At 42.3% G+C, this 27,530-nt stretch overlaps 1 protein-coding gene across 3 annotated transcripts; it reads right to left on the bottom strand.

Annotated features, from left to right (window-relative positions):
* Positions 1-413: 413 nt before the first annotated feature.
* Positions 414-26,444, bottom strand: GSDME (gasdermin E). Of its 3 annotated transcripts, XM_063410381.1 has the most exons (12): positions 26,008-26,444; positions 24,466-24,577; positions 24,171-24,213; positions 21,972-22,202; positions 20,664-20,856; positions 12,898-13,069; positions 11,782-11,902; positions 6,778-6,966; positions 5,015-5,142; positions 4,711-4,897; positions 3,271-3,344; positions 414-2,047 (listed from the first exon to the last, which is right to left on the bottom strand). In XM_063410381.1, exons 4-12 carry the CDS (start codon positions 22,180-22,182, stop codon positions 1,817-1,819), a joined length of 1,506 nt encoding a protein of 501 aa, XP_063266451.1. In that variant the 5' UTR covers positions 22,183-22,202; positions 24,171-24,213; positions 24,466-24,577; positions 26,008-26,444; the 3' UTR covers positions 414-1,816. The 3 variants fall into 3 exon arrangements, with proteins under 3 accessions (XP_063266451.1, XP_063266435.1, XP_063266444.1); XM_063410365.1 differs by lacking the exon at positions 24,171-24,213; XM_063410374.1 differs by lacking the exons at positions 24,171-24,213; positions 24,466-24,577.
* Positions 26,445-27,530: the final 1,086 nt, after the last annotated feature.

Genomic DNA, 27,530 nt, shown 5'->3' with positions numbered 1-27,530 from the left:
AAAGCCCAGGGACTGGCACTGCGCAGCTGGGAGGAGGCAAGTGCTGGGTACTGGCAGGGAGGCAGAGCCTGCTGGCCTCTGAGGTAGCAGGCAGCACATAATCCTTGGCAGAGTGCTGGTCTCCTCCTGCATTACCAAGGTAAGGATTCTCCAACCCTCCTCCTGGGAAGCCAAAGGGAAGCACTAGTTCGGGGAAGTTAAGTCAGGGTGTGAAATCAAACCTTTTATGAGACAAGCTTCAGCTTCCTCTGAAGCCCCCTACAGGTCTTTTACCAAAGGTCTTTTTTATTTCCTTTCCTAGGGGAGATCACATCTAAGCTTGAAAAAGCATCTTGCATGTGAGGCCAGCCTGGAGTTCTTGTTTGTTGAAGATGTAGTCCCCAAAAGAAAAACAGAGATGACATGCATGAGTTATTCTATTGTTTTGACATAGCATTTAATAGAAAGTTTTGGTAAAGTCATTACAGAGGCAACTTTTAGTAGCAACGGGCAAAAGACAACTTTCCCACTTACACACCACTCCCAGAACAGGAGTTCCACGCTTCCAGCCTCCTAAAGGATCTTTCCTTCTACACCAGCACAATGTTCAGGCAACGCCATCAGCTTCACTTGACTGACGAGATGCAGAAACGCCCATGTCCCAGCGTGCTGGGCTACCCTGAGCTCAGGGAATGGAAAGGCACCGTGCTGCTTTTCTGCAAAGTCCACATCCTTGAGGAAAGCTGAACTGACGTGACTTTTTAAAGGCTTCCTAGACAATCTGCCCAAGGCCATGTGGGAGCAGAGCAGGAAACTCGGCAGAACTCAGCAGGAAGCTATGCTGCAGGGCCAGCTACTGATCACCCCCACACAGGTGCCTGCTTGTTTGTCTCTCAGCCATCTCATGATTTCATCTGCAAGCACTGATAATCCGCCTACTTGGAACATCATCTTCCCAGGCCCACATTTACAGTGATCTCTGCTGCATTTCTGTTCCATCCATGATTACAAAAATGATGATGAAAAAATGGCGAAATAGTTGAAGCACACAGTGCTTTACTAATACTTAGCTGTTAGTCAAAGAAACTAGCAAAATACCTGCCCTGAAAAGGTCGTGTGGGTAAAATGATCATTTCTGTGGTGTGCAGCAGGGGACCCTTCATGTGCACACACCAAAACGCATTGCCATACCTCAAAGTACAGAATGCATTTAAACAGCTGAAACTAGCTAACATGAGTAAAAACATACCAGAAAACAGAAATGCTGTACAGAGGTGTAAATCCCTGAAATTATCTTGGTTGTTAAAAAAGAGGCTTTGTTATTTCCTGCAGTGTGCAGTTCACATCCATAAAAGACAAACAATAATTAATAAGAGAATCTAATCAAGTACCTTTTAAGAGCCTTCCATTACACTTGCTCCAGAGTGAAGGCATTCTGCACACCCAGGCTCAAAGGAGCAAAACAGCTGCTGCATTGCAGACCCCTGGGTTTCCAGGGCCTGCCCGTTTGCTTGCTTACAAAAAGCAGTTTGGACTTTGCTGTTTTCTCCCGTGCATATTAATGCAAGCAATCCGGCTTTCACTGCCCTGCAGATCTCGCACCTACCAGAGCAGCCATGTTCAATTTATGTTCCATGGCTCTCTTTTTTAATTTCTCCCTTTCATCCCTTACTTATGTATTTTCCACTGATGCAGAGTCCCCTGGTCACCCTAATTCCTGGCTGTGCTGCCCTTAAGAACCAATAGAACAGTTCTGTGATGATTCCAAACACACCAAATTACAGAGCTACAGAACAAACAACGGGCTAGAGCAAAAACTGGATACTCAGGACAGCTCCTATACACTCCCACCTAAAGCATGCAATCCATACAGTGCAACAAAAAGAACAAACGGGAAGAATCTCGGTTCTTTCATAGTTACAGCTTTTACAGAAGACTCTGTCATTTCCAGATTAATGTTTGATGAAGCAAACAGCCTTTGTGCGACCTCAAATCTTCCTCTGTCGGCGAGAGTGGCCACCAAAGGACTGCTCAGCGCCACGCTGCCAGCAGCTGAAGCCGCGTTAGGCTGCATTTGTGAGAGAGAGCAAAAGACAGAGACATTAAAACATTTTCCAGGCACTGCTGTTCCTGCCGTCGCACAGCTCAGTTCTTTCACACAAAACCTCCGGAGAGCTGACAAGGCAGCAGCAAAAGGTCAAGATTCCCTTTACTATTAGCCCTGACAAGTACGACGTCCTGATCCAGAACCAAAGCTCTGTGGCACACCCTAAGGAGAAACATCTCCCCCGCTGTGTCATTCCCTGAGTTCAACTTCTCTCAGTGCACATCAGACTTACCTATCACACTGAGCAAACAGAACTCCCCTTGCCCCTACATATTTGAAGTATTTTACTATTGTTTTTGTAAGTGACTTTAAAAAGCTTTTAAAAAATCACAGAACCATAGAATGTTTTCGGTTGGAAGTGACCTTAAAGGATCATTCAGTTCCAATTCCCCTGCCACAGGCAAAGACACTTTTCATTAGACCAGCTTATTCAAAGCCCCATCCAACCCTGGCCTTGAACACTTCCAGGGATGGGGCATCAACAGCTTCTCTGGGCAACCCGTTCCAGTGCCTCACCACTCTCACAGTGTGAGAGTTTCTTCCCAGTATCTGATCTAAACCTACCCTCCCTGAGTTTGAGTCCAGTCCTCCTTGTCCTGTCACTACATGCTCTTGTAAAAAGTCCCCATCTTTTCTGTAAGCTTCCTTCAGGTACTGGGAGGCTGCAATTAGGTCACCCTGAAGCCTTCTCCAGGCTGAGCAAACCCAGTTCTGTTATTCTTTCCTCACAGGAGAGGTGCTCCATTACTCTAACGCCCTGCACCATTCCTTCAGCAGTTTCAATAAATAGCCTCAGAGTTTTGAGACTCTGGGGTTTGCCAAGGCTCAAGCACTGTTGCTATCAAAGCAAAATTTCTGTTTCCCAAGGAGAAATGATTACTGTTGCTGAGCCTTTAAAACAGTGAGACCACTAGGAAAATAAAACTGGAGCTTCAGTTACAATTTTCTTTTGCTCACAAGCCATGAAATCTCCCAAATACAGCAATGTTCAGAAGTTAGGTATCCACCTGCAGTAAATTACGCGCTTTATTCGCCATGTCAGATCTGACCTTGGCTAAGCACTGCCTACAGCTGAAATTCCCACTGAGTTTGACATCTCCTCCTTTCCTGGGGAGAAATCTGTCTGAGGACACAGCCACTCCTGCTGCCGTGCCCACGAGCCACAGTCCCATCTCCATACTCACCAAAGAACACAAGGCTGGAACAACCTGAAGATCACAGCAGGCCCGCAGCAGGACAAGCGTGTCATCAGGCAGCTCTGTGGAGGACACATTCACAGGCAAAGATCATTTCCACTGAACCCTGCAGCAGGCTGCTGCTGGAACAGGAGCTCCAGCAGGGAGCTGACAGGTCCTCCTCAGCTGGATGTTTGGAAGAGGCTGATCCAGCCCCTTTCTGCCAGCAGAACACAATGGGATGGGCAAAGGGTCTGACTATCTCTGTCCTTGAGAAAAGGCACCTGCAGAAAAGGGGGTTTCCTCCCCATCATCCTTGCCTCCTATCTCAGTATCTGCTCAGTGTTTAACTCAAGTCTGCAGGCTGGATGAATGACTTAAGCCTTGAATAAACCAAGAACCTATGCTCCCAAAATCTATACCAGATGCTAACTTCTGCAAAGCACAATTTGAGAGGAATGGCACGGCTGAGACTGCCTTGGGGCTGGGAGATGAACTAACTGATCCCTGTGGTGCCCTTCAACTCTGTAACAAAAAGGCTGTAATTCCTACCACAAGCAACAGGCATAAAACAGCTTCTGAATCGAGATCCAGCTACACTTATGCCTAGACTTTAACAGCAGACATTATGTCCAAAGTCAGGTAATAATGCAACACACTCAATTAACTGTGCCCTGCTGTTAATGGCATCTGACAATTGTTACCACATCAGCAGGTTTCTGTTTTCTATTTCTTTTCTCTCTCCACAAATGAATTAAGCTCTCCCACCTGGGTCCTGTGCATGTATGGATACACACTGACATTTTGCTGCACAGTGCCACAATTTACACTGGACTTCCCTTCATTATCTTAATGTCAGGGAAATCTTTATATACAAGAGAAAAGAGAAAAATCCGGGAAGTCTGTCTTGGACTTTGCAGGTAACTTTTAATTAACACTGTGCTGCCAACTAGATTGTGAGGATGGCATTTGTTTGACATTTATGTTTAATCTCCTGTTTCAGCAGCTGCAACACAACCCTCTAATTGCAGTGTCTCTGTGTTAAACTCATTTTTGCTAAATTTAGTTTGCACTTGAACAATATATGCTGTTACACAGGAGACAACACCTAATTTGTAATTCTCAGCATTTAGGCGGGAAGGACTCTGGCATGCAGAAGGAAGTACAGAAATTAGCTTGCCAAACTGCAAATGCTCACACTCAGCAGAAGCAAAGTTGAGCAGCCTTGGGGGAATGTGTAATTTATACATAAAATCTGTCAGTGATTGAGGGCTGAATTTAATTCACAGCTAGGAATGCTAAGCATAGTACACCAAACTCATAAAAAGGGAACAGAACAATTTATGTTCATGCAGCTCACCAACTGCTCAAAGAAAGCCATAAAGCTTTAACATGGAGGGAGCTTCTAAAAGGAAAATGAAATTTAGAAAAGGGCTTTTTACAACATACCAGATACAGCACTGATAAGAAGGTGAGCAGCTGAGAAAAGCTCTTCATCCTGAGGCTGGTATTTCTGCAACAACAGCTCACTCTGTAAACTGCAACCTAAGAGCTGCAAGAAGTCAAGGAGGTCTCTTTGTTGTTCAGGTTTTAACTCATCCAGATCTGGCTTGTCTCCTGTGCAGATATCATCGAACTGAAAACAAAAAGAATAAGCAAAACATCTTGAAAAGAGAAAAATTCAAGCAAAAGAGGTTGCTAGTACTATTCTGAAATTACTTTTAGGAAGCAATCCAAAGGTTCTTCATCTTACCATGTCCCCCAGGGCAGTCAACATTTCTTCACGGAGTAGGAGTTCACAAAGGGTTTTATATAAAGCTCTCTGCTTGCCCTCCGGAAGCTTCACAAAGGGCTGGAACTGGGTCTTCAACCGTGACAGATCTTTCTCAAGAAAGCAGTGGAAAATAAAACGAAGTATTTCTACACAAATGCCAGTAAAAACAGGTAACATTTTGCTATGTGTTTCAAAAGCTTATTTATCACCACACCTTGACATCCTGATTTCCACCAGCACAAGTTAAAATGCAAGGCTTGAACAGATCTGATTTTATTTCCTAAGCAGCCAATGAAACCTCAATGCAACCATTAAGAAAGAAGAACAGCTACCACAAATCAACATTTTGATGTATAGCATTTTTAATAGTTTAAAAACCAATACTTTATTGTTAACAAACTAACTACATCTTAAGTCTCCAACTTCAAAGTTTATCTCCAGAGAATGTTCATTTATATGGCAGAATAAAGAGCACTCGCTAAGTACAAGGGAGTGCTTTGCATTCATTTTCTCACAATTCAACAATGATACTGAAATGAAATCTTTTGTGACATCAAATTACCATTTTGCTAAAAAATATGAAGCTTTCAAATCAATAATGCCAACTGGAATGTTGAAATGGGTTTTTTTCCACATTCCAAAATTGTGGGCATACAAGTGTTCTCAAATTTGTTTAAAAGAAATTTTCCTTCATGTCACTCCAGTCAAGAAACATGCTCTGTTGAAAGATCTCCTTTATAACTAAAAAATTACTTCACTGGGAAAAAAAAAAGGCCCAGCCACAGGCAGATATTTTTTATCTGATGCAATTGTATGAATTTGTCTATACAAATAACAGAAAATGAAATGTACTTCCAAATTCTTTAGTAAAAACAGGGTTTTTTTAGCTTTTTTGTTTTCCAAGAGACAGCAGAGGTTAAATTATTTAAAGAAATCTCCGAGCCTTTTAAGCAAGAAAAGCAAATAGGTATGACAAGCTAAAACAAAAAATAGAACAGTGGCATACCATTCTTTCACAAGTATTTTTTTATATTGTTTATTGAATAGTCATTAACCAAGATGAAACTTAGAAACAAGAGAGGTGATATATATCAGTAGAACCAGCTGTAAGAACTCCACCAAGAACTGATGAAAAGCACAGTGTGCTCTCAGGCCTTGACTGGTTTTCCCTTTTTTCATTCCACCAGTAACCTTCCTGCCTCTTCTTTTCACATTCTTACAATAAAAACTTGTACCTGGGTGATTACACCAATTTGTAAACTTCCAATTAAACCACGTTTTGATTTTCTCAGTTATAAAGCTTCTCAGAAAATAATGAGGCTAAGTGAAGGCAAGGGAGATGTCTATTTTTGAGACTTAACCTGTAACTGAGAAGCTTTACTGAAAGCGTTTTTCAAATCATAAGAAACTATTTTCAGTGACCCTTTCTGAATGAAAGCATGTATCATCACTAACCTTGCAGAGGTTATCTGGAATGTAAAAGTCCTGCCATAAACATCTGACTTTGTAAGATGATGTTTCTGACAGACAGATTCAGAATGTTCACAGCAAAGAGTCCACTGGATACATTTACTGCAAACTGATTTTTTATATTCTTTCAGTGCATTCCCCCAAGAGTTCATGGTAAGAGCTATTAAAATGAACTAACAAGATTTCTTACTTACTATTGTACCAGATTATTTCTGCCTATCAGGTTATTTAATTCACTGTAATATAATCATATAAAGCATTCCTGGTAATACCTTGTTTCAATACACTTATAGAAGCATCACTGGGAACGAGGTTTTTAGCCCCAGAGTACATCTCATTATCAACAGCATCTGGCTGATAGAGGAATGAAACATCTCTGAATTGAATTGAATGGGGATAAGCTGAGCCTTCTGTGCCTTCTTTTTCAAAACCTCCTTGCTGTTCATCTAGCAGACAGAACTCTGTAATTAGAAATTCAATCAAAAACAATAATTAATAAAATACACACACAATTACTGAATGAGATGATAGCTTGTATTTCCTAGTGTTCTCTCATGTCATTTCTCCATGTCTTGTCTCTCCCAGATGGAGAGAACACCAGCGGCTGCTGTGCATGTGAATTATTGAGCATTCCTTTAGCCCTGATGTTTGGTACAGTGTGTACAGACAGAAGACCTGTGGTGCAGCTGCCTCCTACAGAATGTGACACCAGCTCCTGTGAACTGAACTCACAGAGACAGAAAATAACATGAAAACTTCCCGCTGACACTGTAAACCAGAATGCTGCACACAGGAGATGCAGGCATGAATTCTTGATGCTGAATCACAGAATATGCTCAGTTGGAAGGAGCTCTCAAGGATCATCACATCCTGCTCCTGGCCCTGCACAGCACCATCCCCAAGAATCACACCAGGTGCCTCAGAGTATTGTCCAAATGCTTCTTGAGCTCTGTCAGGTTGGTTCTATGAACACTTCCCTGGGGAACCCATTCCAGTGCCCACACACCCTCTGGTTGAAGAACCTTTTCCTGATATCCAAACTAAACCTCCCCTGTCACAACTTCGGGCCATTCTTTGTTGCTGGTCACCACAGAGAACAGATCCTGCCTGCCCCTCCTCTTCCCCTCTCAGGAAGCTCTAACTGCAGTGAGGTCTCACTCAGTCTCCTCCAGGCTGAACAGCCCCAGTGCCCTCAGCTGCTCCTCACACGGCTTCCCCCCAAGGCACTTCACCCTCTTTGCTGCCCTCCTTTGCCTCTCTGACAGTTCAGTGTCTTTCTTACACTGGGGCACCCAAACCCTTCCCCAGCACTGGAGTGAGGCAGCCCCAGCTCAGGGCAGAGCAGGACAATCCCTCCCTGCCCGGCTGTGCTGCTGTCCCTGATGGCCCCAGGACAGGGTGGGCCCTCCTGGCTGCCAGGGCACTGCTGGCTCAGATTCACCTTGGCCCTGCCCAGGACCCCCAGGTCCCTTCCCATGACACTGCTCTCCAGCCCCTCATTCCTCAGTCTGTATGTTTTCTACCCACCAAGAGATGTGCTGTAACGCAGGCAACAGGATGCACTCATGAAGGAGACACATGAAAGTACTCTCTGAGATTTGTAAGAACTCCTGAGAGTCCTTTACAGAGATTCTGTTGGTCACGGCACTGACAGACTCCTCTTTCTCAGCCAAGCCACAGGCCCATCCTCAAGGCCTCCAGGTAAGGAGACAACAGGAGACTTCTGAGAGTCTCTAAAGAACATCACCCAGGGATGTTCCCTAACAGAATCACTCTGCAGTAACTCTCTCTCTTCAGTAACTTCACAGAGGAAATAACATGCCCTGGCTGGATTGCCCTTTCTGCCTCACCTCCGTGACAAGCACTGGCCAACCTCACCCCAACAGGACTCATCCCAGTGCCCCACCCTGGTGAAGTTCAGCGCTTCCTGGAAGGTTCAGGGAGCCTTTGCAAGGGTTATGCTGAGGAATCTGGGGTATCAAGTGCTGTGCTCGTGTGTCCAACACTGTGCCCTAAAGATGCAGAACACGGTCACAGCCCTATGCACATTGTGATCTCCTTTTGCAAGGTTTGAGTGTACCCACGGCACTCTGCAGCCGGTCTGAGGACAACACAGGCAGCCTTGCAAGAGAAACTCAATTTTAAGGTAATACCTGACAGCAAAGGGAAAAAAAAAGTAACTAATCAAGCACAGTGCTCACATTGTACTGTGCCTCAAAGTGTACCAGGCACAAAACCTAAATATAACCTTTCTGCAGTTTTAAGAGTCTGTCTTACTAAATTAAGGACATTCAAAGCAGATGAGAAAGCATGGAGAGCACTCCATCAGCAAAAAGCTTTTTCAAAGGGAAAGCAGACAAAGAAATCCCTACCATAGAGAAAGACGACAGATCTTTATGCTTGCATGACCCTTCACGGAGAAGGAGCTACAGAGGAGCAGAAAGCGATTAACACAGGCTAAGAACTTCCCAAAGCAACAAGACTCTGGACAGCAGGTGAGGCACCACCAGGCCAACTCAGTCATCACTGTCATTGAAAATAACAGGGCTTTCACACGAACCCTGAGGAGGAAGACTGTGCCAACAAACTGCCCCCCGTCCTGAGGCCAAATGATGTAACAAGGGAAATCAAGCTTTTCAGATGATGTTGTTAAATCTTGTAATAGGAGTCAATTCACAGAAAAACACAGGGCTCAAAATCCTGTATTAAGAGGACTGTTAATTAATTCTGTATTGAATTCTATTACATTCATTGACAACCAACCTCCAACAGTGCAGCTAGAGTTAGTTGTTAGTTACTCAGAAATGTTAACAAAAATGCAAGAAAACCAGAGATGATCAACAAAAGCAATCAAAGAGACTCCTTTATGTGGAAAAGTGGATATATTGGGACTGTTAAATTTACAAACATTTCAGAAAAAGTAAACCATATACATATAGAAATGAACAGAACAAAGCAAATCAGCTTTTATATCCCCTGCTTTGTAAAGCAAGAACAAGAGGCATTCCAGTGCAACTTTAGAGACACAAAACTGCAAAGCCTTAAGCAGAAACAGCTTTTACATGGAATAGAAAATTAACCTGTAGAAATCAAACAGAATGATTACAGGAAAGCACAATGGTAAATGGATCAGAAAAGGATTAGATCCTTCTTTTTAAAAATTTTTTTTATTTATTTATAAAAATACCTAAATATGTCCAGTCACATTAGTCAGAACATTTAAAAGACAATTTATATACCATTCTTCCTAGCAGAATAACTCAGGTATTGGCAGTGGCAAAGAAAAAGAAACAATAAAAAGCTTCCATGCATCTTACTCTGTAATTATCTGTGAAGAGAATCCCATTAGGTTACACCTGCTAGTGGTCACTTTCAGCCTCACAAGAAAGGACTATATTAGTCCTTGGATTTAACTTCAAAGGCTATTTCTATTTCCATGAACAGACACTGATCCCTGCTGCTCAGACATTAACAAGTTGAAGTTTAGGCTCCACCATACCTACTCTCGCTGCCAAAGCCCTAATTTTGTTGTCCGTTCCTCCCCTTTACCTTCTCAATGACACTCAGGCAAAGGAAAATAGCACAAATTTAAAAAGAAAAGAGGCAGGACATAGATTGTTCAAGATAAAACATGAAACAAATTGTGTTGGTTTTGAAGCTTAAAAGAGGTTAATATTAAACATGGAAAAAAAAGCAGAAAAAGAAGCAGAAGTGGAAAAAGAGCAGAGAAATACAGATCATTAACTAGACCCATGTATTCTCAGCCAGCAGGTCATAATAATTTCATGTAGAAATCATCTAAGTAGGCTATCAGCTATATACCTACGTAGTCAGACAGCCTTAATTGCACCTCATTACTCTGAATGACAGTTCTGTTATAACCATGATGTCAACATCTTCTGCTACTATCTCTGTGTCCAATCTACATCAGAGCAATTCCACTGTTTAGAAACTTTTTACAAGTTACATAATATTTGCTTCTATTCCTGAGCCTACAGACTTATTATCAGAAGGAGTATGATGGAGAGGTAATCTTCTGCATTCCTCATCCCAGTAAAGCACATCCTGGATTCAAATCTCAGCTGTATTCCAATTATTTCTTCAATGTATCTCCTGTTTCTCTCCACAACCATCTTTCCCAACTTCCAGCTCTACTATCTGATTTCATTCCTCCTTGCATAACATCCCCTGAAACCTCCTTCAGGTCCATGAGTTTAAATGAGGATAGACAAGAAAGAAAAACCCAAGTGATTGTGCAGAGCAGAGATACAACTCCCCCCAAAGCCAATTTCAACTTTTTTTTTAACCTGAAAAATATTCGACCTGACATAAAGTAAAGCATGACCAGAAAACATGACAAGGGCATTTCTGCAACCACTCTGAGGGCAATCTTTAACTGAAAGTGTAAGCTAGAAAAGTTTAAATTCCAGTCCTGTGTGGATGATTCTGTTCTTATCGTGAATGTTGTCTAAACATTCCTGGCTGACGGTTGATTTACATTCAGGTCACTCTGTGCAACAGGTGAAAGGAATAGCCCAGGCCAAAGGCCAACTGGCTGGAAGCAAAATTGCAGCATGAGACCCGGACAATAAATCCGAGAGGATCAGTGGCATTCCCTTGCAGTTATTGAAGTTTGCTCCCAAATTTGCCCTCAACCAGAACAGCTGCATACTGGGCTGTACTGACAAGACTGTAGCTGGTGGATTGATGGAATTGAATTTTCAATTTGGGAAAGTGCATTCAGAGTGCTGTGTCCAATTTTGGACTCCTGAGTACAAACCTCACATTCAGAGACTGGAGCAATCTAGCAAACAGTTTTCTATCTAGCAAACTTTTTATTAAGAAAAAAAAGTTAACCACCACGGTGGTCAAACATGGTAACAGGCTGCCCAGAGGAATAATGGAATCTCTGACTCTGAAGATAAATCAAACTTTGTAACAGACAAGGATATGAGCAATCTGATCTAACTCTGAACGTGGAGCAAAGTTCAAAAGTTGGCCATTCTTTGAGCAGAGGCTTGAGCTACATGATCTCCTGTGGTTCCCAGAAACCAAACTCATTCTGAGTTTACAGGGCATTCGAACAAGTGAAAAAGCATCATTAAATCCGAGTTTTAAAATTACTAAATCAGCATTTCTAGCACAAAGAATGATCAAGGCAAAGGACACCATACAACACAATCACCTTTGTGCATAGGGAAACAAAGATCATTGTCTGACAAACAGCTTTGTCCACAGCTGAGCTGTGTGTCACAAAACCTGAGCTTTTCACTTACCAAACTGGCCGTTGTGTTTTATAAACAGTTCAATTACACCATAGGCAATAGTGGTTGCAGGAGGAATTTCAAGGATCACGCTAGAATCCTTCACCAGACTTCCACTTTCACTTACTGAAACCTACAAGACAGATTCATTCACCATTTATCTGATTCAGCTACTGCAGAGCTTAAACATGTAATTAAGGTGAAAAATACAGAGTGAGAATATGCTTCACTCGCCGTGATGTCTCATCAAAGCACACATTATATCTGGCATCTAACAAAGGAATTAGATGGAGAGTGAGGCAGAGACACAAAGCCAAGGGCAGCTTTCACACTCTTAGCTACCCTGTCCTAGCACAAAGCTGAGCTCCAGGCGCAGCCTTAGCCACACATGAAGCCCCATGTCCCGAGGAAATGGGCACCCACTGCAGTGTCCTGCTTTGCCCAGTTCTGCTGTGACTTCTCTTCTGCCCAGCTGGAGGCTGGTCCCAGGAAGGTGACACTTGCAAAGAGGGTTGGTATACAGCAACTCTCAGATTCCTGCAACTGGAGACATGTTGTACACAGAATCACAGAAGTGATTCATGTCCAGCTTTAAAAAAAAAACAATTGCAATGAATGAGCATGTTCTGACTTTAGTAATTCCTTCTCAATTCATAGGCAATTTTTCAGATAGCCTCATAATGCAGTTAATCTCCACTCCCATGATGGAAAACAAATAGTTTCCCAATAAATATGAAAACTCAGTAGACACTGCAACCATTTGTGATGAAGGATTACTTGGCTTTTCAAATAATTTTGATTCAGCAATGCATTTTGCTATTTAACTTGCAATGAATTGTTTTAGGTTTGCTTCATGTTCTGCTGTAGGCAGGAATCTACAGAGAAACGAAATCACAATTTGATAGTATTGATGGAAACCACATTCCAGGCTCATCAAAAACTGGTATCTTTTGCCAGAAAGGCAATGGAAAAAACATTTTACCATACAGAATTTTCACAAGCAAGCAGTGCAGTTCGTACAGCACGTTAAGAAAACAGAAAAAACACTCTGAAGCCCATTTGGAGAAATCATTTCTTCCAGATAATGTGCAAATGTTCTATTCCTTGCAGAGTTTTAGTAACTTTTACCTTTACGGTTTTTGCAGTGCATCCCATCACACCACTGACTTTTTCTTCTGTCTGGATATGTTCGGATATCGTGCACTTCTGAGTTGTGATTATCTTTTCTCTCAAGATGCACAGCACTTCACGTTTTCTTTCTATTACTTGTTGCAGTAAACTACTGTTTAGATCTATTGTTCTGAAAAAGAAAAGACACCATTTACAAGACTGTAATTGTTTAAAAAATTGTGAAAAATACCCAAAATAATAACAACCACATGTTCTTAATTGCTTGAAAAAGCTTTCATTGTAAAAATGACAATGGTTTCTGTATGAGCAGCCTCTTCAAAATTATGATGTCCTCTTTTGTTATTCGGCAGCAGTAAATATTGGTATTCCACAGTAAGTCCTTACACATATATTGAATTCTTGATTCCCTACTCTGATCAAAAATGGAACCTGTCAAGATACCTTCTAAGCAAAGTAAAAAGCAAGAGAGAACTAAAGACAACTTTAAGTTTCCTGTGTAATACAAACCAACCCGGTCAGGCTCTTGGACACTGGGCTGAATCCTCTCCTGCTCTGCGCTCACACTGACATGACCACGGCCATGGCAGGGGGTGCTGGCTGGGGGACACAAAGACAGCAAGGCCTCAGTGCCAACCCTCACTGCTTGCCATGGATCTGTTTCAGTGCTCACTTAAACCCTGAACAAGCTGAGTGGGATCAGCACTGACCAAGTATTTCAAAGGGCTGAATGAGAAAACACAGAAGACTTCATTGATTTTGAGACTGGGGATTACTGAAAAAATCCCACCTGCTTCAAAGTCCTGTGTTATTCATTGGTATAGACTCAAAATTTAAAATTGGTGACTAGGACTGCCACAGTCAAAAGAAAAACTAACTGTGGGGGACAGTTCAAAACCCTAGCCCAGGCACCAACTTAATAAATCATCCCCACTTCACAGCATAACTCAGCATCTGTTTAAATGCTTCTAGAAATAATTCTAACACTAGGTTCTTCTTAGAATGAGCAGAAGACACAAAGTGAACTCCCAGAAACAGTACAGGAGGTTTATTTTCAAAGAAAATGTTACAAAATCCACTACCTTGTCTTTTGGGGTGTTAACAGACCTCTGGTAATGGTTAAAGCAACATCTTAATTGTATTTGATTGACTAAAATGTGTCAATTATACTTTTGCAAAATATTCACTGGAGGTCCTCAGATGAGATATTATGTTTTTTATGAACAGGTAATCTAGCAAAACTGTTGGAAGATTAAAGGGCTGCTATCCTTGACTCAAATTATTCAGTCTTTTCTCTGCCCTTTTACTGTAAATGGCTATTCATGGAGCTAAATGGCAATTTCCCAAAAATGTGACAGAAAGACATGTCTGATTCCATTTAAATCGAGGTATCTCCACTTTTAATTAAAAAGTTTTAGATTTATTAGATTCTGGAGTTTTGAATTTATGCAGTCTGTATAAGTTTGAAGTCAGCTGGGGTTTTTATTCAATTAAAAATATCCTCAGGCAATTTTTGATCTTTGGAGAGCTACATGCTTATATGAAAGTTCAATCAGTTGGAATGAACTGTCTGAAAACCTTAAAGTTGATTGTTTAGACAAGGGAAAGAAAATACCTCTGAAGCAATGCAGCAGCTACTAGAAAAGCATCCCCAAACATTCCTGATATTATTAATATAACTTTTTTCCTTTGATGCAAAGTCATGCTTTATGCTTGGAATGCAATGAACCTTTGGATTAAGCAAAAATTGAAGAAATGTCAAGCAACCACAAACATCACCATTCTCAGAAGTGTCTGCCAAGCCAGAGCCATTAGTTGCAGTCTACCAAGACTATCATATACTTCACAATAATTATTGATGTTTCTAAAGTGGTGTGTTACGCATCTTGAAAATACAAATTCATGCACTAAGTACTTGCAGTTTTAACATTTGACCTAGCCTGCCACAGGGGAAAAAATACAATGAAGAAGCACGAAAGGAATTTGACATTTGCTTTCATGTGTATTTTTTGACTGTTTAAGAGGATGACAAACTTGCTGAATATCCCCAAAATTTAGAGGAAAAAATCCTCTCAAACAATCAAAGGTACAAAAATACCTACTAAATAAAGATTTGATATTTCTGAATAAGTGTTAATTGAAGAAGCATACAGAATATGCTAACCTTATGCAAATGAATTACCAAAATAATTCAAGAGACTTTTTCTTCCATCTGTTTCTACAATATTCTGCCCAAGGCAGGACTGGCTCAGATCCTGACATGCTCCTGGCTTTGAGTCCAGATGCAGAAGTAGCAGCAGAGTGGCAGAGCAGGAGAGTCAGAAGACGTTGTTAACTCGCAGAGAGGGGCAGTGAACAAATCCTGGAGGCAATGGTGGAGGAGCTGCTGCAGGACTGAGGGCTATGCAGTGACACTGACACACAGGGACACAGAGCCACCTGCTGCAGCAGCACTCCCCAGGCAGGGCCCAGAGGTGACCTGGGATCCCCTGCATAGAGCTGAATGTGAGCCAGAGACAGCCACTGCCACAGCCCCAAGGTTCAAACGACTTCAGTGGGATGTGTCCCGTCGTAAAGCTGTCAGAAATGCTCTCCTCTGCCCTGTAAGTTTAGTGAGCTGCAAATTCAGACCTTTCAAACACACAGATACAGAAACCTTTCTTCTAGGATAGCACAGTAATACGCTCTCCTCTAGACTTCTGGCACTGAACTTTCTATCATAAAACAAAACTCTAGGGTTGCATGTGAGCACATCATGAGTTATTACTGGGGCACAGCCTGTTGAAGGCAAAATATTCTGCTCTCCTCAGCAACTCAAACTGGAGATGACATGAGGTAAGCAAGTACCCAGCTTATCTAAATTATCACTGAAAACAGGCATCAAGAGCAAACCACAAGGTTAAAGTTTGACAATCAGAGCAGGGCTTCAAGTATTGCAGGGCAATGACCGCTGAGTCTGTGACTATTTTTGCAAGAACTGAACTTAATTGCCAGCACAACACCGAATATAAGAAAACATCTGAATAACACAAGATGGCCGAGTTAAATCCCTGACAACACATGCATGCAAGCCACATAAATTGCCTGCATTTTTTTATTTTACAGGTCATGTTTTAGAACTTTTACTTCTGTTCTACAACCATGGCTCTTACCATCTCTTTCACTCTGTACAAGAGCCCCTACTGACCCTGTGCTATTTGTACTACATCACCATCACTCATCCCACCCCAAGGAGCTGAGCTGAAGCACTCAAAAAAACACTATAGAAAATATAATGAGATGTTAGTTTGCCAAGTCCCACTATCAACACACAGAGTATAAGCCTGTATAAATAAAAATTATTTAAAAGATACAAATTATGGGCTTTTGCTCGATTGTTTGTTCTGCTTAAACAACCTTCCTGAGATCAATGATTTACTATGCTGGAAGCTTTTCAGGTGAAACATGTTCATAAAATAATTTCTTTGAGTTTTGGTCTCACTCCACATTTAACTAGATTAAACACTTCTACTCTGCTATAATGCAAAAGACTTCTTTCACGTTCATTCAGTAGTTTTCTTCTCTCTTTAGAAAAGCAGTAGACAATAGAGGCACAAAGGCAACTTGCTGCAGACTGGAGTCTGAAAAGAAGAGAGAAAGGCAGAAACCAAATAAAGACAAGAAAAAAAAAGACAACACCTGGCAACATAGAAGGCTCCACAGTTAAAGTAGAGAGCATGAGCCTGCTCTAAACTCCACTGCTGAGACTGAGGAGTCTTTCCTTTAGGCATGGAATCTGACCTGATTTCCCACAAAGGAGAGGCCATAGGACTATTTTTCCATCAAATCCTGTCTAACTGTCTCAGTAACCCAGCTACAAATCCTGAAAGCAAGGTGCTTGTCCATTTTCTACAAATACCAAGCAGAATAGGTATTGCTGTGAGTACTCTCCATCTGCACACTGAAATCAGCACTACTGCCTGTCTGCACAAATTTTCACTGGTCCAAACTATTTACAAGTAAAAAACCTTTCCAATCCTGTACTGGGCAATGTCACCTCAATACACCTCCTCTCCCAGCTGCAGAAACACAGGCAGCTCATGCTCACAGCCTCTTCTCCACTTCATTTTTGATGTGCAGTAGTCTGATGTCTTCCACACAAATACTGCTTGTTGCAAGTGAGAGCCTTCACCCAGCTTTGTTCCTGCTCTAATAGAGACCTCTAGGTGAGTGTCAGAGACTAAAATCTACCAGACTTCACTCTGCCATTTTTCCACCAAGCACAGATGTGTATTTCTTTTGTTAATCCATTTCAAATATAACCCCTCTGACCTACTTCTTACAGAACACAGCATCTGCAATCGCTTATTGATCGCATTTCACTATTTTCCCTACAGAAGAGCCTGACACGTTCTTCACAGAACATCTTCCCTATGAATACCAGAGATTTCTCAGACTGCAAGTGACAGGTAGTTTCTCTATTTTCTGTTTGACATGCTCCTTATTTTTTAAATCACAGGCACACACAGTTTCTTTTATTCAATCCTGTCTCACAACACTGTGATTTTGTACTACCTCATGTAGCAGCTTAGGTAGAAAACTGAACAGTTTTCTCATCATGCTCATAAATGCTCAAGGAGTTTTAAACATGAAATCACAAAATGGTCTGAATTTCCACTGTACTCAGATTAAGAACAGACATTTATTTTTGTCTCAGTATGGACAATAATATGCAGTTTCATTAATTCAACTAAAGTGCAATATGCAACAGTATGAAAATATCTTTCAGCCATGCCAGAGCATGCTACTAAAGCCACCTACAACTCTTTTCCTAATATGCTAATCACAGAGTTAGGAATCACTCACACCAAGTGATGGACATATGACAGGCAATTTTTTCTGCAGCTGATGTGAACTGACTGACTGCTATCACTGTCCTCTCAGATCTTCTCTTTAGATCACCTTCCATGACTTTTAGTGAAATGGTAAAACCAAACAAGCAAATTTGATAATATATGAGAAGTACAGAGATTATAATACCCTCATCATCATCCTTTTTACTGGAGGGAAGAAGAGAGAACAGTAGAGGCTGGACAGTCATCTGGTCTGACCTCCCAGCTTTAGCAGGGTCCCCTAGAGCAGTCAGCCTAGGAGCCTGTCTCCAAGGTGGGGAACTCCACAGCCTTCTCAGGCAACCTGTGCTCAGCCAACCTCACAGTCAAAAAGAGAGAAAAAAGTGAAACATCTCTGATGTTCAGACAGAGCCTCCTGTGTCTCAGATTGTGCCTGTTGCTTTCTGCTCTGTCTCTGGGCACCACTGAGAAGTGGCTCACCTAGTCCACACTTCAGTTTCTCTAAGAGGACCTTATGGCAGACAATACTGAAAACCTTAAAATACAAGATGGAATATACTCTTAAATCCATAGCAAACCAAGTGAGCCAAAGGTACAGGACTCTGCCTCAAATCATATATGCATCAGTATGCTACACTGCTCTGTGAACTAGCAAGCACTATGTAATACAAAACCAAAAATAATGTAAAGGGAAATACGCCACATTTGTGTACCTAAAACTATTGTTTAACTTTATTTTAGGTACTCCGTATTATGTTAGTGTGCTCTGCATTTACAACGTCATTGCTTCTGCAAACCAGGAAACATCTCATCCCACATCCTTCAGCTGTCACCCTTTTTCAGAAAAACGAGCCAATGCAGTACCTGCAATCTAATTAAAATATCAGTAGGATTCTCCTTCAGAAGGTTCACCTAAGAAGTGACAGGAAACCGATTTGCTGCCACTGAGCACTTTCAGCTTGCTCAGCTCTGAAGACTTCATGACTTAGTTTCAAAGGCACATCAGCTTTAACTTTTTAGAGTTTACTGCTACTAATCTGCAACTTTGACTTCATCTGCCTAATAGAAGAACATTTTAAAAATGCAACTTCAGTAGGTTATATATGTAGAAATAATAAATGAAGCAATGATTGATCAAACAAGCACAAGCACCACATGTCATTAAACGACATCAAGAACATTTTGCTGCCTCCCATTTCACAAGGACAGTTAAACATGCTCTTATAAGTACTGTAATGCTTTGCATCCAAAAATCACTAACTTGTAGGCATCAGCACTCCTGAATTCCACACAATGCCCGTGAATGAGATGAAATCTTGAAGCTTGGACACAATCAATCATAAATCATAGAATATTTATGAACAACTAAGTAGAATTTCATCTATAAGGCATTGCCAACAATTTCCAGTGAGCCTCTGCATTACACTGGAGAAAAAAATAAAAATTCTGCTATCCTCATCATTTTCAGTGACCTGACAGAAGGCAGACTGACTCATTTTCAATTATACACTGTACATCATAAGCTTTAATAAGCTATGAGCATCTTTTTTATGAACTAAGACCTAGTGCCTTGCATAAAATGGCACACACATCAACTTCAGTTACAGTAACACATAGATCAGTGTAGAACTACTGACTTTCAACACTCAAAAGAAGGTAACATATTTCTGAGTATTTAGTTACATAAAGGATGGCAACTCCAAGATGTGCTGATTTGCTGTGGGAGGATTCTTTTTGTCAACAGAGTAGATAACTTGAAGTAAAAGCTTACTGATCCTAAGTCAAAGTTACTCTAGTTTGTTCCTCCGTAGGACTTATCTAGTGCTAGAACAAGACTCTAAATCTTGACTGACACTATTTTCCTGATACTAGATGCAGATTAATTTTACAGGCTTGGTGCGCACATTTTGCCCAGTATTTTCTGCTTTTAATAAGGCATTTAGTACAAAGAGAGCAAGGTGTCTTATTAGAATAAATCTGTTGACTTGTGAACACTCACAATAAGAAGAACACCAGCCACTTGTTCCCATGAAAATGGAGAATTGATTGTTTCTAGAACATGAGTGTATCTAAAGCAAATTTACTGCTTCTGACAACTTCTGCACTGATAGCAAAATCTCTCATTTTTATCTTCAGAGCATTAGCAAAGGCTATTTAAATTTATTACAGCCCCTGCTACAGATCCTGAGTACAATGCTGTCCCTAACGAAGCGCCCTCATCTGCCATGAGTCATGACCTGCAACAGAGAGTGGACCCCTCACTTGTCAGCTGCTTGCCAAACAGGCTTTGGTCCACCACACTCTCCTTGCAACATTAAACAGATCCCATTTCAGAGTAGGACAGGAAGGGAGCAAGTGTTGCAAATCTTGTAAAATAAAGGATATGGTTCCCTTCAATTAATACAGTGTATAACAGGAAGCAACAGACCTATGTTTTGTTCAGCTAGTAGAATATGCCTTGACTATGCTCTGCTATTGCTTTAACTTCAAATTATCCTTTCTATCATGGTCACCCACATACATGAAATTACAAAGCCTGTTTATGAGAATATTAGCAGTTCTGAATTCAATTTCCATATTCAATGCCCCAGTAACACAGAGAACTAATTCTTTTTTTTTTCCAGTTTGTTACCTCAGTACAGTCTCCCAAAGAAGGGAGGATTTGGCTCTTGTCCCAGGTGGTAATTCATGCAAAAACATAAGAAATTACAGAGACATGTTTTAAAACAAGAAAAGTCTGACTAACAAGATTTCAAAAAAATGGAAATTTTCATTTTTGTATATATTTATCGTGACTATGAAAGCTTACAATAAAAATAGATTTCAAACTGTGGCGACACTTCAAAATCAATTGGTTGGTGATGGCAGCTGGCCCAACTCTCTTCAGCTCAGTAATCTCTCCTGGCCACTACAACACCCACATGAGAAACATACCTGTCCTTGACATCTTTCATAAGCTGCTGCAAGTCAATCTCCTGCTTCCTCAGGTTTCCAAATGAGGACTGGTTTTCCACGTAGCCCTTCCCTCCAGCTCCCAGGCTGATCTTCACAAATGATGCTTCAATACCTCCTTGAACAAAATCTTCGAACTTTCCCGTATATTTTGCAAAGTCAGACTCCACAATCACTAGGAAAGCAGTAACAGTAATTTCTGTGAAGTGCTGAAACAGTCCTTAAGTGATTGGAGGAACAGATACTTACAGAAAATACAACAAGCTAGTGAAGGCAAGGAACAGTATGGAGAGGTAAATAATGAAATTTACATCTCTATGTAAAGAGAGAAGCATCTGCTCTCTTCATGTTGTCATCTTTGCTCTACTATCTTTTGTATTTTGCCATTTTAGGAAAACAAGGTGACTGCAGTGCTGAACTCAGACACTATGAAATATTTATGAAGAATGACTAAAAGTTATTTCAGCTACAAAGAAAACTACAAAGCAGATGTGCTTGTACAATAGTGCCAGTATTTTGGCATTATTTTGACACATCTCCTAACAGGGCTGTCCCAAAGCTCACTGAAAACCAATGGAAAAATCTAATTGGTTTAAAACAACTCTGAATTTTATATACCTAAAAAACAGAGAACTGACTCAGAATCAGCTAATTTTCCAAGCCAGCTACAATTAACATCTTAGGTTAGGGCCTTATCTATTTTCCTATATGGAAATATGACATGTCCAGAAATATGGGATTCCAACTCATTAATCTTAGAACATGGGTGGGACTGCTACAGCTGGATGAAGAAAAAAGTACAAGGGTCAATCTTTTTTAACAGTCTGTGCAAGACAAACAAAATGGGTGGTAAAACTCACTTGGAAGCATTCCTGGGCTACCAACAGCAAGACAACATTGTTTATTCACAGCTTTTGACCTGGAGCACGTTTCACACTACTGTCACACACAACCCCCTGTAATATTCTAAGGATATTCCTTTGGCTGCAGACAGCATTGTTACTAAACAGTAGAACTGCACAGCCTGACAATGGTCAGCACTCAATTTAATACTCCACCCAGGCAAAACTTTCTTCTTTTTTTAACCAACATTTATTACTACTGGTTTTAGTTACATAAATGTCAAGTGAGGAAAAAATCCATTCACCTCATTCCCCTGGATGGAGGATTCCTTCGAAGCACTCCTCTGAAAGGAGCACTCTAATAACATAATTGAGAATAGTAACAAAACAGATTAGGGATTGTACCATTTTTATCTGCATTAATAGTGCTGCACAAGTATGGCTTTACCTGGTTTTATTGGTTTGTCTTCAGTAAGCACATCACTCAGGGTGACTGTCAAGAAATGATACTTGGGCTTCTGCCAGCACCAGAATTTCCTCCTCTTCGTAACTAAGCTCAAAAGCTGCAGCTTATCTGAGGCGTTCAAGTGGGAGACAGGGATCAAGTCACCTCCACCGTCAGTTTCTCTCACAAAATTCTTCGTTGCTTTTGCAAACATTGTGGGGAATCAACTAAAGCCTGAAAGAAATACATCTGTTTTCAAACAACTACAGCAGGAAAGTATAAATATTTACATTGTCCTTTCAAGAAGTTCTTCACAGAATCGGTATTAAAGAAGGAACACTGTGGTGTTTTCACCCCATCTTCTCCCATGAGCTAGGAAGGAGTTCAAACCACTTCCCCCAGTGTAAGTTTTCTCAATAACTAGTAAAAGAATTCTAGTTAAGAGGAACATTCACAGGTTGTTCATCTGTTAAGGAGGAAAATCTTACACATCTTACCTGAAATTCTAGGAAAAAGCATCTACTAATGAGCACCCTGTAGAGACCAGCTGCAATGAGGAGAGCACTGGGGCAATGGCAGAGGATTTCTGCCTCCCCACAGGAGCCTTCTTTTATTACCTAACATAAAACTTACTCCACATAAGGCAATTAAGTATTACTCACACAAATTATCTTGATCTTTTTAATAGGGAGCAAACACATGGAGGGATAATAACAACTGTTCTATAAAAAGCACCAAATACGTGAACTGGCATCTTTGTTACTAAGTTTTGTTTCTGAACTACACTCCTGGAAAGTTCCAATTAACTTTTTTTATTTATGAACTCTTTTTTACCTTCAATGTTTTCCAATTTTCTATTTTTCATTTGCATAACTACAGATAAATTGAACATACATTATTTGCAACTGTTATTCACAACTGTTATTCATATCCCCTACACAACTATATGCATTATCTTACTGTTGCTTGGCAATGATTTTAATTAAAAATTACCAGCTTCTCTTATCATGTAAGGTTTTCCTTATCCCCAGGAACGTATTTTACTGTATTTACAAGGAACGTTTTCCAGTAAGGGAGACTGGCTAAAGTCACAGAAGAAATGGTAAAAACGACCTTTCCTAGGTGCTAAACACACAACTTAAATTAATATTTGATCTTTTAAAAGAATCTAATCTTTCTAGTTTTTCAGCTCTGTTATCTGAGCTAATGATTATCTCCAGAATTAAATCAGGTTGTTTATTTTTTAAATCCAGCAGCATTCCTTTAAGTCCCCCAGCTGACACTGACTGGAAAGTTCAGCTAAGACCATAAGACATCTCAGCTGGGTATCCACACTTTCATGATTAATTACCTGTCTTGCTCCACACAGATCTTAGATTTGTCATTTACAAACACAGGCCAGAGTAAAATAGAACAGACTTCAAACAAAAACCGATACTGCAGCGAGCACTCAGGATTATTGACAGAAGAAAATGGAAACCTGAATACAGACTATTAGGGCTTGGACCACAGGCTCTGTATTTTAGTATTAGGAAAAAAAAGCCTTTTCACAGATGCAAACTTATCTTTCCATTAGCTTCTCCCAAATCCCATTTCAGATATTCCACACAGTATTTACCAATTCACGAGGAGGTATTTACCTCCTCATGAATCCTCTATGGCCTAGTCTGCATAACACACAAAGGGTGTTTTCTAACAACACCTGCATCAAAAGCATTTGAGCAACGTCTCAGCTGCATAACATTTTACTGAAGAGTCTTCTGAGGCTTTCACTGTAACTGCAGCCGCAGTAAACCCTGCAGCACCACCTCAGCTGTGGACACTGGGAATATTTCCATTGACTTTCTCATTCTCAGACTTTTTCCTAAACTGAACTCAGACTGATTTTTTTGTATTTTTTATATGTCTCCTCCTTAATTTCCCTGGTTTTAATCTCAGTGAGAACTCTTTTAACAGAATAAAGCAATGCAGACCCACTGCAGCAGAAAAGAAAAAAAAAAAAGCCAAATAAAACTTCAAACCAAACCTAGTTTCCTTTATCCACAGGACTTCTTTTGCAGGAGTCTGTCTTTTGCAAACAGCCAGATGACTGATTTGTTATTTAGGGGACCACCAAGAAAATGCCCACTGCCTGCATTAGCTGCCTTTGCACAGCATAACCTTCTACAAACAGTTCTGTACTCTATGTGACTGCTCACTCACCCTGATCTCCTTGCTGCATAGCCAGCCCACATTGGCATAGTCTCTAAAATGAAACAAAAGGCCACCAATTTCTGAGTTTATCATAAAACAAATTGCAAAATCAGGTCATAATATTTGCATTCTTACAAACTCACTGAATCTCCTGAGAGGAACCACTGCATCAGTCTGTAAAACTTCCAATTCACAGTGGAAGTTTTCAAAGTGTTTTGCCTTTACTCCCCATCACCGCTCTTGACCAGCAAAAGGCACATCCAGGGAAGAGGACAGACTGTTTTGGAGGACTAAGAAGACTCACCAAACAGGGGAGATGTGGCAGTTTTCAGCCTCAAAATGATGACAGTGTCTCCCACACTTTGCTGTGCTGGTAATGTCTTTGCAGGGAGCATATTTTGCTTGTATATGTGTACCTGCAAATCAAGAATATCCAAATTCCTGCTTCTTTCCCTTTGGCTATAGCATCTTTAAAACAAATTTGACAATGCCCTCAAATACCTTGCTTCACTACTTCCCACAAAAAGGACACAGAGCAATTAAGCCCCTAGCCAACACCAGGAGTTAATTCAGCCACAAGGCTAAGAGCATCCTGACCAAATGGACAGTGGTTACAAACCCAGCATTAAGAAAACTCTGCCTTGGGACCTTCTTCCCCTGGAAATTTTAATGGAGCTGTGCTGGGTTTGACAGAAATAAAAGGGAAGGTATTAAGCTGGTAGGAAATGACTGTCAGGGTGAATTCATTCTTGCAGACTGATCGCTAGGCATGAAAGAAAAGGAAGCAGGAGTGCCTTCCTTGTCTACCAAAAAATCTAAAATTAGCCTGAACCCAGGCTACAGAAGGATTATTTAATGGCAAAGATGAGATCAAATGAAAATAATGAAACCAATTTCACTGTTGCCTAAACAAAGAAATCTCACTCTGCTTCTTTCCTTTGTAGTTCCCTAACTCAGTATAGTGGGACATTAAATCCAAAGCAGTATTTTATGCGCAATTGGTGTTTGCCTCTGTCAGTACAAAACAAACCAAACAGTTGCCTGGTATTTCTTATATTCTCTATCTTTCACATAAAATACTTTTTTTTTTTTTTTCATTTCACATTGGACTGCCAAATGCCAGCACACCCCTTCCTACAATCCAGGCTGTAGGGAAACACAATGGCTGAGGGCCGAAGAGGAGCCTCAGCGTTGGCAGAGCTGTCAGGCATTAACCACCGCGGAGGAGCGGTGATGGCCTTGGGATCCTAAAGGAGTACGAGTCTCTATCGGAAGGGAGCTGGAGCATGGAAGTGACGACATGCCCATTACATGTTTTATTAAAGAACATAAGAGTTACTTTCACCTCCTTTCTAGATAATTAAAATTAGAAAGCAAAAAAAAAGAGCACCCATTAGAACTACTATACAAAGCCTAGCAGCGCTGCCCACACAATGCATGGCGTCTTCGAACGCAGGTGGTCCCCAAAAACACATCTCCAAGGTTTCAGCCCTGGGTGAAGCCCTCTGTTTGTTCCTCGAGGGCTCTGCAGCACGTGGCTCCACAGACCGGTGCGGCAGGCTCGGGCACCCCCGAGAGATGCGGCGCCTGTGCCCGGCCGTGGGCAGGCCCGCGCCGCCCCGGCGCCGGGTGCGCCGTCCCGCCCGCCGCTCCGGGAGCGGCTCGGGCAGCGGAGCATCGCCCCGCTCAGAGCACCGCGCGGGCACTGCGGCCATTCCGCCCCCCGGGGCGCGGCCTGGAGGCCGCAGCGGCTGCTCGTGCCCCGCGGAAGGGCGGAGCGGCCGCGGCCGGGGCAGACGGGCACGGCCGGGCCGCACCGCCGCGCCGGGCCCGCTCCCGTACTCACGGCATTCCCGGCGCTCCCCGCCGCCGCCACCGGGGATGCGGCGCACTCCGCCCGCGGGGCGTGACGAGCCCGCCGCGCCCCAGGCGAGGGGCCGCGGGCGAGACTCAGCGAGCAGCTCCCGCAGCGGCGGGGGCTCCGTGCCGGGAGCGGCTCGGCGGGGGGAGCGCAGGCCCCGCCCGGGTGCCCAGGCCGTGCTGGCGGGCGAGAGCCGCGCCCGGGGCGCCTCCGCCATGTTGAGGCGCGGAGCCGCCGCCCAGCCCCGGACAGCGGGCGGGGTCGGGGCGCGTCCCTGAGAACCCTCGGGGCGCCTTCTGCCTCCCTCGCCATCCCGCCCGAATGCCTGAGCTCCCCGGGGCGTTGAGCGTTCTGCTGCGAGGGTTGGAACGAAGGGCTCCGAGTGTCCCTCTGAGTGGGGCAGTGGCCCGGCACAGCCTCCCCCCGGCAGGTCTCGGTGTGGGGCACTCCTGTGAGTGAGGCGCGGGAGAATTCCCACTGGGATGGGACAGAGCGTTTTGTGTGGCTGCAGCCTGGCAGGTAAACTGGCAGCTGTCTTTCCCTCCAGGTGATTGCCTGACAGCGATGTTCTGTGGCACCAGTGATAAGGACATGTTTGTGACATCTCTCAAGCCCGGCTCGCCCGTGATCAGAAACGCACGGGGCCGGTGCGAAGTTGCTGGAAGCAAGAGCCCTGCCACGATTTGGGCTGCGAGTTTGCAGCTCTGGGTTGGCAGTGCCAACCTTGTGAAGCTGCCGCGGACCGAAAAGGAGCTCCCAAGCCAAGGTCCCCAGCCCAGGGACCCTGAACAGTAGCACTGTGGGAAATGGGAAGTGTGGTCAGTGGAGCCTGGGACAGGTTCGTGAACCGCAGTGTGAAATACCGAGCACCGTCACAGCATCTCAGCCGTCTGAAAATAGCACCATGAAAAAAATTTGGTTGTTTATGATGCTAAAGGAGTGATCCAGTGAGAAACAGATGACTCTGCAGAAACACAAAGAGTAGTTTTTTCATGACAATAAATATCAAATAAATCTTTTTCAAGTGAACCACGCCGCAGGCTGGGTACTTCCCTTGTGGTTTGAACAGAGAGCATTTGAGGCTGGGGGTCAAGTCATAAATGTCACTTCACTAGACCTTAATGGGCACCCAGACTTCGGAAGGAAGGGAAGGTGAAAGCTTAATGTCTTTAAATGAACAGTCTTGGGTGAAAGATATCCATAAATGCACATAGCTAGAGTAGATCCATTTTTTCCGTTTAGCTACATGCAGTATCCAAAGCTTCCAATGAATTTCAGCTGTCTTTAACCCATCACTCCTTTCTGACTTCCCCAGGTGACACCTTTATTGATTCAACGATTAAACAGATCTCCCTTCTGGGGTTGCACCTGCTTCCAGAAATGTGAACAAATAGCCCCAATGGAACTAAGTACCTGTATTTGTGATGGTTTAATTTTTATGAACTAATGAAATTTATAAAGCTCCATTCTTAGAGCCCCTGCCTGAGAAAAAGCACCCACACATCCTC

Source organism: Prinia subflava, chromosome 1 (genome assembly GCF_021018805.1).
Source record: "Prinia subflava isolate CZ2003 ecotype Zambia chromosome 1, Cam_Psub_1.2, whole genome shotgun sequence".
In the NCBI taxonomy this organism is placed as follows: domain Eukaryota; kingdom Metazoa; phylum Chordata; class Aves; order Passeriformes; family Cisticolidae; genus Prinia; species Prinia subflava.
This window is presented reverse-complemented; position numbering and strand designations above follow the sequence as displayed.